Source organism: Pseudorasbora parva, chromosome 16, assembly GCF_024679245.1.
Source record: "Pseudorasbora parva isolate DD20220531a chromosome 16, ASM2467924v1, whole genome shotgun sequence".
NCBI classification, from domain to species: domain Eukaryota; kingdom Metazoa; phylum Chordata; class Actinopteri; order Cypriniformes; family Gobionidae; genus Pseudorasbora; species Pseudorasbora parva.
In genome coordinates, this window is record NC_090187.1 from 27,325,153 (window position 1) to 27,343,964 (window position 18,812).

Consider the following 18,812-nt stretch of genomic DNA (forward strand, 5'->3'; position numbering starts at 1 on the left):
GAACTTGAACCACATGAACCTCAAGCCTGATGATCATAATCTCCAGTATGATTTAATAATGATCTAAAGAGCATCATGTGCTTTAATGGAAGCAAGACTGTCTGAACTTGAGAGTTCACATGATCAATGTTTCAGATGTGCTGGTTAGATTAGTTACCTAAAAATAGAATCTTAAATATTTATTCATTCATATATTTATTTATTTACTAAAATAAATACGACTTTGTATGTCTGAACTGATTAATCACACTAAATCTGACGGTTTCATTTCATTCCCAGTGTGGTAATACATTTCTCTGCACTAAAAACATAAATTTAAGTTTTGCAATTTTAAATGACAGGTCATAAGTAATGCAAGCTTTTCTTCAATCTTCTTCAAAATTCCTCACAATTGTGGAAAACACACACATATGTACACTGATCGGTGACAGGGTCATGGGCGGCCAAGGTTCATTGATGCACGTGGGAAGAGAAGGCTGGGTGGTCTGATTAAACAGACGAGCTACTGTAGCTCAAATTGCTCAAGAAGTTAATGCTGGTTCTGGTAGAAAGGTGTCAGAATACACAGTGCATCTCAGTTTGTTGCGTATGAGGCTCCACAGCCCCAGACCATGCTCACCCCTGTTCACCCACCCAAAGCGCAAACAGTGGGCATGTGAGCATCAGAACTGGACCACTGAGCAATGGAACAAGGTGGTCTAGTCTGATTAATCATGTTTTCTTTTACATCACGTGGATGGCCGGGTGTGTGTGTGTGCATTACTTACCTGGGGAACATATGGCACCAGGATGCACTATGGGAAGAAGGGAAGCCAGCAGAGGCAGTGTGATGCTTTGGGCAATGTTCTGCTGGGAAACCATGGGTCCTGCCGTCCATGTGGATGTTACTTTGACACGTACCACCTACGTAAGCATTGTTGCAGACTGTAACAGGGTTCTTAGATGGGAAGGAGGCGGGAACCAGGCGAACATTCATCAACTTTTATTAAATAAACAAAGCGAAAGTAAACCGCGGGCAGTCCCTCACGGACGACTGCCCGCACACACATAACATAATAAAACGCGGGCAGCCCCTCACAGACGACTGCCCGCACACACACAACAAAACGTAAACACAACATAACATAAAATCCAGGCCTTGTCCTCTCTCGTCCTTGACTGGTGTCGCTTGTCCTTAAATGCCTCCGAGCTCCCTCATGAGAGGACTCGAGACCGGTGTGGCTCGCAGGTGACGCTCTTTCGCAATTACGTCCCATCTCACTCGCTCCTCCCATGTCTCTCACCCGTTTACCTCGCCACATACCCCCATCGTCCCTCACAGGCCGGGGAAGTACACCCGAGACTGCGCCTACTCCCCACTCCCGGGGGGCCCAATCTCTGCGTCTCACGCGTCTGGGGTGTGCGCAGACGAGACGAGAGAAGCGGGAGACGGAGACCGAGCGACAGGACGAGAGTGGAGAGAGAAAAAAAAAATCTGTTCCTGTTCCAGGACACACTTCCGCTCGGTCCTCACCAGCCGAGAGGCTCTTCCTTGCGGTGCTATGTGATGGTGCTGGACGCATTGTGGACTGCCCGATCCTCCTCCGCCCCCTGGCGGCCGGCGGTGGCTCCTCCGATTGAGGGCAGTAGGCAGCGAGCCCCGTGCTCCCTGCTCCTCCCCATCATGGCGGATGGCAGCAGGCTCCGGCCCATGGCGAAAACCAGCGACTCCTCTGCTCCCTCCAGGACGGCCGTCACCCCACGTCAACCCGCACACACATAACAAAACCTAAACAAAACATAACATAAATTCCAGGCCTGGTCCTCTCTCATCTTCCACTGTCTTTGCTCCTCCCTTTATACTCCTGTCACTCCGCCATGGTGAGACAATGTCGGTGTGTTGGTGTGTTGCGCTGCTGGCGCTCATTACCACTCGCCACCGGCCCGCTCTCATGGTCCCTCGCCTCGCTGCTTGCCACATAGACCATGTACACCCATTCAAACGGTTTCCCCTGGTGGGTGTGGCCACTTTCAACAGGATAATGTGCCTTGCCACAAAGCAAAAATGGTTCAGGAATGGTTTGAGGAGCACAACGAGTTTGAGGTGTTGACTTGCCCTCCAAATTCCCCAGATCTCAATCCAATCGAGTGTCTGTGGGATGTGGTGAACAAACAATTCCAATTCATGGAGGCCCTACCTCACAACTTACAGGACTTAAAGGATCTTCTGCTAACATCTTGGTGCCAGATACACCTTCAGGGGTTTAGTGGAGTCCATATCTCCACAGGTCAGGGCTGTTTTGGCAGCAAAAGGGGGACCAACATAATATTAGGAATGTTATGCTGATCGGTATATATATATATCTTTATTTTATATATATATATATATATCTTTTTTTTATGGGGAAATGTTTTTTATGGTTTGGGGAAAATGCAGCCAAAAATGCTAAAACTGTTGTTGTCTATAATATTTACAGTACTCAGAGCTTGTGATTTGATCTGTCTCTGTGTGTTTATTTTTTATTTTTTTAGATAAAGTCTGATGAGCGGGTGTTGGGCACAGAACAGGGTCTGCTGATCCGAACCCTCCATCAGAAGGACTCGGGTGTTTATTACTGCCACGCTGTGGAGCACGGCTTCATCCAGACCCTCCTCCGCCTCACCCTTAACGTCATTCCCGCAGAACACCTGGACGATCTCCTGCACCGGGACACGCCGGACAGCAACGATCCGGCCAACGGCAAGATGTGGTACCGCGACTTCCTGTCCCTTATCAACCCACCGAGCCCGAACAGCGTCGACCAGCTCTGCGAGCAGGTTTGGAAGAGAGAACGGAAACAGCGTAGACAGAAAGCTAATCTGCTGCATGCCAGCCAATCACACACCAGCCAGCTCCTACACTCGAGCCAATCACACGCCAGTAAGTGGAAGCTGCTACAAGAAAAGAAAGGACGCAACCGCAGGACCCACGAGATGCAGCGGGCACCCCGCAGCGTGTGACCTGGACGCCAAATAAAATGGATCGGAAAATCCAACAGACTCCTACTGTTCCACAGACATAATGCTGAGACTGAAGACAGGAAGGCCCGAATTCCACTTCCTGTAGTGTATGTACGAAAGAGATTTACTTGTGAACCAGAGCTCATCTTTATTCAAACCTACATTACGTATTGAGACTCGAACCATGAGAGGACATAACAGATACTGAACTATCTGTAAATATGATACAAAATATACTGTGAGACAGGTTTCAGTCTGTATAAAATTCCCTGTTTCATTTTATGAGGGACAAAACATGGATGCTGAAAGACCACTGTTTAACCTCCATTTAGCTAAAGCACAACCCCGGAGCATTCTGGGTAATGAACTTGTCAGTAATATTATGTGTATAGAGTGTGTTGACCTTAACATATACTGTATATCTTTGTATTGGAAATGTAGGCCATTCTGTTTATACATATCCATTAATTAAGGTATTGCTTCGTTATGCTTTATTCTTCTTACCTCTTCTTCCTCCTTGTGTTTTCTATTTTCATCTGCTGGAAAAGCAATGGCTCAGCAAATCCATTAATGGAACAGTGTTGTTCCTCTAAATAAGCTCTTCCTGACAAGAAAAACAACAAAAAATCGTTTCTGCTATTTTTTTAGATTAATATTTAATTTTGTACTGTGCCAGAGATTATCTAAAATATTACATAATAGTTTTATTTTATTATTTGTTGTCCTCATTGTAAACCACTGCATTGTGAGGGCACACAAGCCCTCTCACTAACTTTTTCTCCTCATATAAGTTATTTGTTGACATGGTTTCCTCTATGTTCACATTCACTTTTATATAAAACCATTGTGGTCGAGTTATGTCAAATATGGTGGCATTTATTAGGGAGTACTGCCATTATGATCATTTTTTTCGTGTTTGTTGCACATATTTGGGACATATTGGTTTTCACTACATTTACTAAATACAAACAGAATTAATTAAGAAAAAAGACCAATCCACACTTCTATGTTTTCAGCTGAAGAATTATATTATAAAATATAATTTTTTTATTGATGGCCTTTGTAACTGCTAAAGAAATACAGTTTCTAGTGGTGAGATTTACATTTTTGATTTTTTAAATCCAGCATCCTCAAGCCCATATTTGAAGTCAACATGAAGTCACTATGTCCACAACCCATTTTGCTACTATAATGTGACATTTATGATATTTATTTAATTTTTTTATAAATAAATTCCCAAGGAGTTAATTATATATATATATATATATATATATATATATATATATATATATATATATATATATATATATATATATATATATATATATATATATATATATATATATATATTTATTTTCGTCAAGTTCTTATCAAAACTTGCATTATTGTTGATGCAATTATCCATGTAACAAAAGCTAACCCAATAGGTGGCACCATTGCTTCAATCCACCTCACTTTAGGATTTAATTTTTAATTAACATTTTTGTAATGTTGTTCAAAGAAGTTTCTAATTAATAATATTTTAATTTATGATTGAATTACATTTTTTGTATGTATATATGCAAGTACATACTTAAAAATATTTTTATTTGAGACATATATGCCTTATTACAAAACAAACTTCGTATTTTCTTTGGACCAATTTATTAACTGATTAAGTAAATCAAAAGTCAATAGGGTCGATTTTCATTTTATGTTGACTTGAAATATGAAGGGCAAGGGAGGACAAATGTGCAACGGTTACATAATATACTACGCCTGTCCCTTAGCTGAGGAAAGGACAGCTGTTTGACTAAAACTGCTGGGATAAGAGACAGACATGGGACACAGCATGGGCCGGCTCCTGGACTCTTTGAAAAGCTCTACTTTGACCCCTCACACTGAATTAGTTTTCGCAAGATGTTTTCGCCCCCTCTTGTTGAGGCCATGCACACAGTTACACATACAGCACACATATATTTGAATGTAGCTGTGAACTTATAGACTATTTATGAAAAAATGGTCCAAAATATATGCCACTGTGTACAAACTGCATGTGAATTTACAGCACCACTCACTTCTATACTCGTTTACAGTAGCTGTTCTTGTTAATGAGTGATTTGTCTGGCGTTGGATTCCAGGTGGTGCTTAAAAATATTCTGCTATTCATGACAGATGGTGTTATAAACAGGCACACCTTCTGCCTGATAAACTCTCTCGCATTGTAGCTAAATATATAACCAACAGGAAACCGCTGTAAAATGCAGGATTTCAAATGCAAAACTTAAAAGTATGAACTCAATTGGTCAGCTCTGTTTGGATGGATCTTGGACAGAAAAGGACACCTGCCTTGCTTAGACTTTTACAGGGACTTTCATGAACTTGAAATGAGGGACAAAGACATAAAAAAATGCTGCTGTAAATTATTCATTTCTGGCATGCATTCTGCTGTTCAAATAAATGTCTCTTCTAAAGAACCTTTTTAGAGGGGTGGACCGCTGGATGCATTTGTGTTTCTGATTGACTTGGCAGTGCTGTAATGTTCTAGGTCCTCTGACCGCTGCACCTGGGCCCAGGGAACATTTCTCCTTCTCTTATGTTATTTGTCTTTCTTCTCATGCTGGAGTTCAGTGGGTTCTCAACCATGAAGCGTATGATACTGCTGAGAAAATCAAAAGTCTAATGTTCAGGGTGAAATTACTGACAGGCTATAATCCATAACCTGTCTGTCTGTCTGTCTGTCTGTCTGTCTGTCTGTCTGTCTGTCTGTCTGTCTGTCTGTCTGTCTGTCTAAATAAAATGTGTAGGCCTAAAAAGAGGCATAGAGCAGTGAATACGTTTACTCCGCATAAGTAAATTTTTAATGTCTGCACTTTATCTTTAAAATTAATATTTAACTTGCCAACACTCCAGCATAACATTGTACTTTTAATATGACACTACGTATCATACTGAATATAATTTTATACTTAATAAGATACAAAATTGTATTACTTACTTTCTTAAGTTTTACTTGAGTACAATTAAGAAAGTACTACATTTTTAATGTAGGCTAATATTAAAGGTAAAAACGGTGAAGTAAATGTAGTGAAGTAAAAGTTTATTGAAAAATACTTGAGTAGAAAGTAAAAATACTTCACTACTATCAATCTTATTCCTATAAAATACAATTCAAATAGACATACACATAGAGATAATTAATTATTACTTGTTTGTTGGAACTTGGGACCTACATGGGAAAGTCTTATAAAAAATAATGCTGCTTATTAGTATATTGACCAATCAGTGTTGGTATTTAAATTAAATAAATAAATAAATAAATAAATAAATAAATAAATAAACAAACAAATAAATAAATAAACAAATAAATAAATAAATAAATAAATAAATGTGAAAATAGGTGCAGGGCTAATGCTGCCTTCACGCGCTATCGGAAATGTCCCACTTCCCATCGTGATTACGGGCTTATTCATTAAAATTTTGACTAGAAACTCAATTGTTCGTGTCCAGTTTTTAACTAGGAAACTACGATTATTCCGATAGCACGTGAAAGCAGCATATGTATCATTCCGTATTAATAACTAATCATCATATGAAATAGATTCCTACCAATCATCTTTCATTAAATGTTTAGCGTCACCCTGCCTGGCAATTTAAACACATTGTTAAAATGTATAGGCTATAGTAGGGTGACCAAACGTCCTGTTTCCCCAGGATATAGATATTTTGGTTATATATAGTATTTTTTAATTTAACAATTTTTCTATCCTTACAGAGGGGGCATACTTTAAATGTATTGAAATTAATAAGGCATGTTCGTGTGTAAACTTCGAGTATCATTTGTGTATCTTATTGCCAGGCCATATGTCCTGGTGTTTTGGTAATCAAAATATTGTCACCCTAGGCTATGGCCTACACGTCATTTATACCATAAATGTAGAATAATGCATATTATAAGGCTTTGGGATTTAAATGAAATATTATTTTAGTTTTATTTCATGTGGATCAATATTGTTCTACAGTGTCAGACCTTCATAAACAATCACAGCAACCATTACTCAAATTTAGGATTATGAATTTGAACATAGATGACATTGCCACACCTGTTTTTAATGTGGTTAATTATTCTGCTATTAAATTAGTTTTAACATTCTGCGTTGATCATCCCATCCATTAATACAACACAGCACATTCATAGGTTTGCCAAAGATCCGCTTTGACACTGGTTCTGTTTGAAATGAAATGTGAATGCTGCAAAATGGATTTCTAAAGACACAACCGTACCCATATATCTGAAATTCTTGCTGATCAAAAAGTATGCTTATGCCAGCTAAAATTAGAGTTTGATTGATAGGAATGTGTTTGATCCACTTGAAATCAAGTGTGTATACAACAAACAATAATTTTATTGAAATTTTTTAAGGCAAATTTGTACTCACCTGCAATTCTCATTGGTCAAATGATGTTTAAGCCACGTGTGCCAGTATGCAAGTTAAAAAATTTTCAACTTGCCACTTAATATAAATAAATGCATTTATTTATATTTGCATTATGCATTCATAATGCAAATACATGCATTTTGTTTCCTTTCTTGCATTATCTTGCATAGCAAAACATAAAATAAAAATAAAAATAAATAAAAATAAATAAAAATAAAAAATAAAAATAAAAATAAACAACAACAACAATTGTGCCTATAGCAAGTATGTGAATGTCTTCTACTATGGTCAGTTTTCTCACTCACATCAACTTCCCCAGAAAAATGTAAAGATCTAGATTTTGGTTACTATAAATAAAACAAAAGACATGGCTGCCATCTAGTGGTAGAGTTTGTTACTGCGTTTACAGGTTTAACAATCCAGAGCTTTCCAGGGAGTTGATTTACGACCAGGCCTTCACCACTAAATTAATCTATAAACACTTTTACAGCATTCTGTAAATCCAGCTATACTATCTGAAGAACAGATTTTTGTTTGTAGGCGAGATAAAAAAAAAAAAAAGTTAAGGGGTTATTGAGACTGACAGTCTAGTATTCAAAGACATTGGGTCAATTGTTTTTGCTAATGGACTTTTGAACTCCCTCACACCCAGAGGTAACGTCTAGTAATATATAGTGAGGTCAGAGGTCATTCTGATTGCCCCACAGACTGCTCTGTGGACACAGATGTCTGTCGTAAATGTCCATATCTATGAACGAGTGCATTAGCGGTTGTGTGATGAATGAACTGGGCAGGATTCCATGGTGCAGACCATTGACACTGGGATTAAATGCCCAGAGCTCAGTTATTTGAAGTTTTCACCTTTGGGAGTGCTTTAAACCAAATGAGCCTGTGTGTTCCATGATGTGTTGAGCCATGTGTTTTGCATGCACTGCAAAATGTCTGTGTGACACTTAATTCAGGTCATACAGAGCTTTGGACAAATGTGTAATACTATAGAATATATAACAGAAGGCCCTAGTGGGTTTATGTTGTTGTGAACTTTTTGTAGTAGAATAATTTGTGGTCTACACTAAGCAAAACATACTATTAAAAACAATCTTAACAATTTGCTTCATTAAGCTCAGAAAAACAGGATGCCAACATTTTGACCAGCTGGGTGCCCTCTGTGTTGTCTTGTAAAAGATGTTTGCCTGAAGAATGTGTCTTAGTGTCAGGGTTGTTTACACTGCTTCATCAAAGAGCGTGAAAGCCTTCATGCGAGACAGCACTGTGCTTATGGTTCAGAGACAGCAGCATGCTGTAATGAAAAATTCCTTTTCAACATATGCTGTCTAAAGGTCTATACTGTATTATCTATTTAGATAGATGAATAACAATTATATAAACTCGCCTAAATGATTGTTAGGAACACCTGTTCAATTTCTCATTAATGCAATTATTTAATCAACCAATCACATGACAGTTGCTTCAATGCATTTAGGGGTGTGGTCCTGGTCAAGACAATCTCCTGAACTCCAAATTGAATGTCAGAATGGGAAAGAAAGGTGATTTAAGCTATTTTGAGTGTGGCATGGTTGTTGGTGCCAGACGGGCCGGTCTGAGTATTTCACAATCTGCTCAGTTACTGGGATTTTCACGCACAACCATTTCTAGGGTTTACAAAGAATGGTGTGAAAAGGGAAAAACATCCACTATGCGACAGGCCTGTGGGCGAAAATGCCTTGTTGATGCTAGAGGTCAGAGGAAAGAAGCTGATAGAAGAGCAACTTTGACTGAAATAACCACTCGTTGGAAGCATTTGTGAAGCCACAACAGACACAACCTTCAGACGGATGGACTACAACAGCAGAAGACCCCCACCGGGTACCACTCTTCTACACTACAAATAGAAAAAAGAGGCTACAATTTGCAGGAGCTCACCAAAATTAGACAGTTGAAGACTGAAAAAAATGTTGCCTGGTCTGGTCTGAACAGTCTCGATTTCTGTTGAGACATTCAGATGGTAGAGTCAGAATTTGGCGTAAACAGAATGAGAACAACGCTCCATCATGCCTTGTTACCACTGTGCAGGCTTGTGGAGGTGTAATGGTGTGGGGGGTATTTTTTTGGCACACAAATCTCCATCAACTGCAAGATGCTATCCTATCAATATGGGTCAACATTTCTAAAGAATGCTTTAAGCACCTTGTTGAATCAATGCCACATACAGTGCCTTGCGAAAGTATTCGGCCTCCTTGAACTTTGCGACCTTTTGCCACATTTCAGGCTTCAAACATAATAATATGAAACTGTAATTTTTTGTGAAGAATTAACAACAAGTGGGACACAATCATGAAGTGGAACAAATTTTTTTGGATATTTCAAACTTTTAACAAATCAAAGACTGAAAAATTGGGCGTGCAAAATATTCGGCCCCTTTAAGCTAATACTTTGTATAGCGCCACCTTTTGCTGCGATTACTGTGGCAAAAGGTTGCAAAGTTCAAGGGGGCTGAATACTTTCGCAAAGCACTGTAGAATTAAGGCAGTTCTGAAGTGAAAGGGGGTCAAACACAGTATTAATATGGTGTCCCTATATAATCCTTTAGGTGAGTGTTTTGTTACTTCTTTATTTTATTTTATTTTTCAGTTTTATTTATTTTATTTTATTAATTTACTTATTTATTTATTGCTGTTGATTGTTTTTTAATTCTGTAGCACTTTGAGATTTTGTTTAATATAAAGTGCATTATAAATAAAATGTATTATTATTATTATTATTATTATATGTTTAGTTAATTATATATATTTAATATACCAATTATTTGTGTGTGTCCATCCATTCAGTTGTGTCCTACTCTCGGTGTACTGTAAATAAAAAGTCATAACCTGAAATTGTTAAGTACAATCGACTTGGATGTTTAAGTTATTTCAACTTAGATTATGTTAAACTGAATTTAAAAAATGAGTTGCATTTTGTATAACTTTTAACATTTAAAAAAGTATTTTTTTAATGTTACATTTAAAAAGTTTAACATTTCTTGACTTATTTTGATGAGTTAAAACAATGTAAAAACACATGCTGTCATAACTTATTAAACATATAATTTTTTTACACTGTACTGACCATCTCAACATTAGATTTTTCTAGTGAGTTTGCAATCAAAATATGGCCAAAATAAGACAGTCATAGTCTATTTATTTTATCCACTCATGACCCCTGTTTTTTGTGATCCAGTACTTGTTTTCTTGGCTGTCCATGTTATTCGTAACATTTTCTGCCAGAACCACAAATCAATCACAAATTCAAATGCATCGGTTGCCCTTCTGTCGACCTTTTTTAATGTCCAGATCTTATTCAAACCAACCACTGCTTGTAAGAAAATATTAGCTTGTGTCTATCGTGTAACTGTGAGCCGTATTAGTGAATCATACAGCATTGTATTATTACTTCATGATTCTCTGCTGCCATCTGGAGGGATTCTTAAAGCAATGAGTACACTAATTTTAAAAGTCACAGTCTTCAGCAAGTCGTCAAGTTGCATTAGCTGACTGAATTTAAGGTAATTTGTGTTTTAATCTAGTAATACATTATAATTACATTTGTGACCAGTCACGGAAAGTAGGGACACAAGTCGGTTCTGGGGCATTTTGAGTTATTCACAGATTCAAAAAGTGTAATCTCCAAGCTTTCCAACGATGTGTAACACATGGAAATCTGATAATATTTGGAGAAGTGGTGGCCATTTGAATGTAGGCATTTAAAAAAGTTTTAACGAGAGAAAACAGCCTCTAAAGTTTTGCAGTTCTCACCTGTTCTCACCTGCTGGGAGTGACAATAGGGCTAGTTTATGTTGACAATAGGGCTCATTGTGTGAAATTTTGAATATATTGGTATATCATTGATATATCAGTTATCAGTTGATATGAGAGATTTTGTTTTTAATAGTTATAGTTGATATTGGATTTCCAAAAAAAGGGGGAAATAGTTCTTGCTGCACATGATTTGGTTTTTAATGGATTTTGAATGTAAAAAAAAAAATCCTGTCTCTCTCAATCATGTAGGTAAACTGTGCAAGTCTCAGCAAGAATAATGACTATGAACAGACTGCATTAGGTGACAGATGTGACTTTTATTTGTGAATGACAAGTGTATTGAAGCACATTAGGAAAAAAATCTTTAATATGTTGTAATCTTTAATCTTTATATTAAATCGTGGTTGCTTATTTCTCATTTAGATTACCTTTGCTGCCATGTTCACATAAAGGTCATTTTAATGTTTGCGTTATTCAGTTGCTTTTGCTGGTGTTTTGTAAAGTGCAATGGAATATACAATTACAATTAAAGTGAATATTAGGAACTGCTTTTCTTCTTGTTTAACAACCTTTCTTAAATGTATTAAAACATAATATAATTTGTTTAATTAAGAGGAGGTCATGTAGCGTATTGTGTGTGTGTGTGTGTGTGTGTAAAACGTAATCCCTACGTTATGGGGACAAAATGTCCCCATAAAGATGGCAATATTCGAAAATCTTGTCCTTGTGGGGACATTTTTTGGTCTCCATGAGGAAAACATCTTATAAATCACACAGAAGGAGTTTTTTTGAGAAAGTAAAAATGCAGAATGTTTCCTGTGATGGGTAGGTTTAGGGGCAGGCGCAGTGTAAGGGGATAGAAAATACAGTTTGTACAGTATAAAAACCATTACGCCTATGGAAAGTCCCCATAAAACGTGGAAACACTACATTTAATGTGCGTGTGTGTGTGTTTTAGACTTAATTTGAAGCCTTCACACACACACAAGCATGTTTCCTCATGGGGACCTCAATTTAAGTCCCCACAGTGACACGAGTCTCCATGAGTCTGTGAGCATTCATGTTGAAGTCCCCACCGGGATAGAACAACATGAACATGTCGTGTTTCCATGTTTTATGGGGACTTTCCATAGGCGTAATGGATTTCATACTGTACAAACTGTACATCCCTACACTGCCCCTGCCCCTAAACCTACCCATCACAGGAAACATTCTGCATTTTTACTTTCTCAAAAAAACTCTCTCACACACACACACACACACACACACACACACACACACACACACACACACACACACACACACACACACACACACACACACACAGTGATTTATTTCCTCAGAATTAGATCACAGGCCAGAGATCAAGCCCTCTTGCTCTCTTCTTATCACACATGTGGTGATGTTCAATGAGGCAGATAGACAGGCGTTGATCATAGCCAGCAGGGGGGAACCAGGACCATGGCAAAACAGCAGACACTGTTTGAGTGCATGTCTGTTCAACGGCAATGTGAAAAAGAGTAATTACTTTAGTGTCATGGGTGACAGGAGCTAGACACCTGCAAAAACTAAAATAAGAAAAAAACACATTCTTGCTTGAATACTCTTTAAAGTATTATTGTCCTTATTATTGATAGTAAAATGCTCGAAAAAAAGCCATGTACAATACTGTTCTACCTTTTTTTAAAAGACATTGCTACTCTTATTCAGAAAAAGACACATCAAAAGTTACAGCAATGACATTCATAATGTTACTAATTATTTAAATTTCAAATAAATGCTGTTCTTTTGAACTTTCTATTTTTTAAAGAAAAAATAATCTTGGTTTCTTGTGTTTCCCCCCAAAAACATTTAGCAACACAACTGTGTTCAACAGATGATATAATACACAGCATATAATGATTTCTGAAAGATCATGTGACACTGAAGACTGAGTTCATGATGCTAAAAAATTCAGGTTTGCCATCATAGGAATAATTAACATATTTTAAATTGTAATAATATTTCACAAACTTACTGTTTTTACCCATTTTTATGATCAAATGAATGCAGCCTTGTTGAGCATAAGAGATTTACTTCAAAAACATTTAAAATTTGCACAGACCCCAAACATTGAACGATTGAAAAATGTATCTCATGATTTACTCACCCTCAAATCATCTTAGGTGTATATGACATTCTTCTTTCAGACGAACACAATCAGACTTAAAAAATATGCCCTGGCTCGTCCAAGCTTTATGTAGCACGGAATGTGAATTACTAATAACACCGGACACAGGATGAATAATATAAACGGGGTTATTTTATTCCAGACTGCACTTGTAGTAGTGCAGCGTTAATTATGCAAATATGGGGAAGAGTAGAGTAGAACAGCTCAAGCAAGTGAACAGTTGTTGAAATCAATAAAGTTTGTTTCTCAACCCGCAAGTTTGTTTCTTTAGTGCTCAGTCATCATAAAATATTAATCACAAAATTTGCCAACATAGACAACGGTAGCAGCCACATTCTGGAAAACAAATGCAAACATTATTACAGCGTTTTCCTGTATGGAAACCAAACAAGGCTTGCATAAGTTACATGAAAAATGCATTCAAATGAAATAAGAGGTTACTTTTGATTATTACTGACACCTTTCAAGAGTCGTTACACAATTTAGCATTCAATCAACCCAACATCAGTAAATAAACACTCTTACAACTCCAAAAACAGATTTAAGAATTCAAACTTACTGTTTATCACCACTCTAGCTCATGTAAACATTAATGAGGCATCTGATGAGCTTGATTTTCCTCTGCACACAGTAAAAGCAAACATTTTACATTTTGCATTAACATTTTGAATATGACATTATAACACCACATTCATTCTGCTCTTCTCAATGTAACACATGTGCATGTCGATTGATAACAGTTACACATTTTAGAAACAATAACATTAAATAACACTCACTGATGTTCAAGGCTCACACCGGAAACACACCCAGAGGGCCTACGGAGCACTTTTTCTCCCCTCTTGAATAAACAAAGTGATTCTGAGTTACACGGTTTCAAGTGGAAATACACACAAATATAAACAGATTCAATATTATAATAAATTGTTTATATCTCTACACTTACGCTTCTTTGAAAGACAATGTTGTTTTTATACGACAACACGATGCGTCCCAAATCGGTGTCAACCGGACAAGTACACGGCCATTTAAGACAACAAAACACTGAGAAACTGTGTTTAACTCAGAAAGTATATATTTTTCAATATTTTCCGTTTAGTGAGCATTATTAGCACTAATTCCTGACCGCATGCCCACCATCCAAAACCGCATTGAAATAACACTGCTCTCATACCACTCTCGCCGCACTTCCAGATGGCCAATGTCACGTTTTCTTAAAGGGCCAGCACAAGATTAATTCAACGTAAGAGAAAAGGCATTAAAACATGTTATACGTGTTATTTACTAGAAGCAGGACTCAATAACCAGTTTTGTGATTAAACTTTTCACTTGGTTACATTTATAATAGCAGTGAATGGTAAATGAGATTTTGAAGGTCATAAAAGCACATTCATCCATTCTAAAAGTGAAGCAATCCAGTGGTGTAAGAAAAAATCTCAATATTTAAATGTTTATAGCCTTAAATAACTTGCTTCCGGCCGTATGCAAGTCGACTTGCGCTAAAAGAGTAACCTGTGACATGACACATTGACAAACGTGGAAGCGCAGGATAGAGGAAAACAAAACACCGGTCATGAATTAGAAATTTAAAACGGAAATTTTTAAAGAGAAATGTAAGATGATTTCGATATAAGAGAAGAGGAGCGTGAGTTTGTTGCCCAGCCCTATTTTTTGGAACCACGAGAGGCGTCAAAAGCTTACACTACTCCTAAATCCTACATCATGCATTGCGTCACGAGTTACTCTTTTGGTGCAAGCCGACTTGCGTATGGTCGTCTGCTGGAAACTAGTTATTTAAAGGGTTAAGTCACCCAAAAAATACAATTCTGTCATTAATTACTAACCCTAATGTCGTTCGACACCCGTAAGATCTCCATTCATCTTTAGAACACAAATGAAGATATTTTTGTTAAAATCCGATGGCTCAGAAAGGCCTCCTTGGCCTCTTAATTCCCATAAAAGGCACTAAAGACGTCGTTACAAAGCCCATCTCACTACAGTGGCTCTACAATCATTTTATGAAGTGATGAGAATAGTTTTTGTGGAAAAAAAATCCCCTAAATAACAACAGTGATGGAGATCTCAAAACACCAGTTCGTGAAGCTTCGGAGCATAATGAATCAGTGTTTTGTTTCATGATTCGAATCGCCATAATCACGTGATTTCAGCAGTTTGGCAGCTTGACATGCGATCCGAATCATAATTCAATACTCTGATTCATTAGCCTGACAAGCCAGACCCACATCAAGACGTTTGGTCTGGAAACTCACCATTGACAGGACTCAATCCGAGGGGCGGGATAAACGGTTGTCTTTCAAACTCCCTCTGCACGCTATAGGATACCGTAACTTTACACAACCAACCAGACAACGAAGGTGAAGCAGAGCTTGTTGATAGATTAAACATTTGCCGTATCCGGTCGGCAAAACTCCGAACACATCTTCCCTTTTTAAGAATGACTTCAGTGCCGTTCTTTGTTCTTTTCTCAGAGAAAAGCTTAACTCCAAGTCTTCCAGAGTCGTGGTCAAATCTGATTCGAAAGACCGCTGTTCGCCAGTTTCTGTGTTTACTAGAAGCACGCAAACGCAACTCGGCCGTCGTCATTATGGCCCCGCCCACCGACTCTATACACGATGTGATTGGCCCGTCAAGAGTTAGGGGAATACAGCTCAGAAGGGTACTGAGAGTTGCTAGACGACACTCGCGGGCAGATTAGATTTGCTGCCGCTAGGGTGCGTCTAGATTTCTAGGCTACTGATTCATAACTGTTTTGAAATTGGCCCATCACTATATAAGTTGTTATTTATTTTTATTTTTATTTTTTATTTTTTTATTTTTTGCACACAAAAACTATTCTCATAAAATTATTGTAGAGCCACTGTAGTGAGATGGGCTTTGTAATGACGTCTTTAGTGCCTTTTATGGGTCTTGAGAGAGGAAATGACATTGGTGTCAGTGAAGGCCTGTCTGAGCCATTGGATTTTAAAAAAATATCTTCATTTGTATTCCAAAGATGAACGGAGTTCTTACGGGTCTGGAACGACATGAGGGTGAGTTATTAATGACAGAATTTTCATTTATGGGTGAACTAACCCTTTAAGGCTATAAAGATTTAAATACGGATATTTTTCTTACACAAACGCATCGTTTTGCTTCAGAAGGCCTTTATTAACCTACCTTTTAGATGGGGGAATGTGCTTTTTTGACCTTCAAAATCTCATATACCATGCACTGCCATTATACAGCTTGGAAGAGCCAGGGTATTTGTTTTAAATATAACTCCGATTGTGAAAAAATACACACAATACACCTTTACGGTGAGTAAATTATGGCCTGATTTAAATTTTTGGGTGAACTAACCCTTTAAATTTCCTTCTTAAACTTTTACTGAAAATGACGATGTGTTACAGACCCCACAACAAAATCAAACAAATCCCACAAACCTCTCCGATGACTAGCGGATCAAGTAACATTCCCTTCAGGGTTGTTGTAAGCATTTGTAAGTGTTTAATAATGAAATATTATTCTAGCATAATAATTCATTTTACATTGCGCTCAGATCTTTCCATTCGCCCGTGTTTAAACTGGCACATATCTACGGAGATGGTGAAACACACCCAGGTGAGACTCTACATCTATTTGTTTTGAATTTGCATTGGCTCGTCTGCTGTTTAGCTCTGTGTGTATGAGCATTATTCTGTCACGGTTTCTGGGTTTGGCAGGCTGAGGGCGAGCGCCAAACCCTCAGCACTGCATCAAAGCGTACGTGTGTATTTGTACAGCATCCATTACACTCACCTTCAATATTTTTATTCCGGAAAATACTATACATGCAGTCCATGGTTTCCTTCTGTGTTAGTTGGCTTTGTGTTCTGTGTGACAAATTCATGGCCATAATCCTCAACATAAAATGGTGTTACCATGATGGAGGGGGCATTAGACTAGTGTGTGTGCTCATGAGAGAGGGGGACGATAATGTTTGCTTTTGGCATTAGGACTTATTAGGTGTTTGTTTATCCAGTGAGTCAGTTTACCAACGCATCTCTCCGCGACACTGGAGGCAGAACGGCCTGCAGTGTGTTTTTTTTAGCAGCTGCCATGTCACATCAAGTTTAGCTAACATTCATTTCACCACCACCCGTTGTGTGTTTTTTAATCTCATGTTCACCCAAGTTTCTTCGAATGCGTAAGATCTTTTCCGTTTAATAATGTTTTTGTCATTTTGCTCCCAAAAGGACGAAGTACCATAATAGAAATCCATATGACGTTTAAGCCTTCAAAATTTAAATATATATATTTTAGATTAAATTTACAATCATCTAATATTAATTTTAAGTTAATTCTTATACACAGTGATAATGTCATAACATTGTTGTTATGAAAAAATGAAAAAAAATGAAAAATATATTTTTCATTTTTCGTACTTTACATAATGTTGTGATGCCTAAAATTTACTTGTAGCATGATTGATAATTAGTTTTAATGATTAAATCATTTTTTTAACTTTATTTTCGTAACACTGTGCAATAAGGTTCATAATAGTTAACATTAGTTAAGTAACCATGAGTAATACATGTGTTACTGTATGTTCATGTTAGTTCAGAGTGCATTAACTAATGTTTACAAATACAACATTTCATTTTAGTAATGCATTAGTAAATGTTGAAATAAAGATTAACAAAGATTAATAAATGCTGTAGAAGTGCAGTTCATTATTAGTTCATGTTAACTAAATTTGTTAAAGGTGCACTATGCAATTTTCCGTCCACTGGAGGGCGCCTATTCTAAACAAAGGCATAGTTTGATGACGCCAAGTGTGAGCGCAGCGTCTTGGGACATGTGGTCTTCACCTCACAGTCGGTGGAAAATAGGACTCAGGCAGAAATCATGTTCATGGATGCAGTTATTAACGTTACTGTAGTGTAAAGCAGAGCAGGACCGAGTGTTGTGGAGCTGAGCACGGCTGCTGGAGTGATTGTTATACAAACACACGGCTCGCAAGTACCGGGACTTTTATTATGACTGGATGGGACACAATCGCCGGGCGCGCTTACTTCCGCTTTTTCCGGTCATGATTATAAGGTAAAGCAGCTCCGTTTTAGCCTGACAAGCCAGACCCACATCAAGATGTTTGGTCTGGAAACTCACCATAGACAGAGCCATAGGCTCAAACCGAGGGGCGGGATAAATGGTTGTCTTTCAAACTCCCTCTGCACGCGATAGGATAGCGCTACACCAACCAGAGCAACGAAGGTGAAGCAAAGCTCGCTGACTGATTAAACATTCGCCGTATCCGGTCGGCTAAACTACGAACACATCTTCCCTTTTTAAGAATGACTTCAGTGCCGCTCTTTGTTCTTTTCTCAGAGAAAAGCTTAACTCCAAGTCTTCCAGAGTCGCGGTCAGAGCTGATTCGAAAGACCGCCGCCGTTCGCCAGTTTCTGTGTT

The 18,812-nt window shown here is 37.9% G+C and overlaps 1 protein-coding gene and 1 long non-coding RNA gene across 2 annotated transcripts in view; one reads left to right on the top strand and one right to left on the bottom strand.

Annotated features, from left to right (window-relative positions):
• Window positions 1-4,212, top strand: part of sema3ab (sema domain, immunoglobulin domain (Ig), short basic domain, secreted, (semaphorin) 3Ab) — a 55,089-nt gene extending 50,877 nt beyond the window's left edge. Inside the window, exon 17 of the mRNA XM_067420139.1 lies at window positions 2,512-4,212. Within this exon, the coding sequence (XP_067276240.1) occupies window positions 2,512-2,979 (468 nt within the window). The 3' untranslated portion in view covers window positions 2,980-4,212. The remainder of the gene's footprint in view (window positions 1-2,511) is intronic.
• A 9,289-nt stretch (window positions 4,213-13,501) lies between these two features.
• On the bottom strand, window positions 13,502-14,361 carry LOC137043776 (uncharacterized). Its single transcript, XR_010898569.1, has 4 exons — window positions 14,311-14,361; window positions 14,144-14,205; window positions 13,924-13,985; window positions 13,502-13,700 (listed from the first exon to the last, which is right to left on the bottom strand). It is a non-coding gene; the product is annotated as an uncharacterized lncRNA (long non-coding RNA).
• Window positions 14,362-18,812: the final 4,451 nt, after the last annotated feature.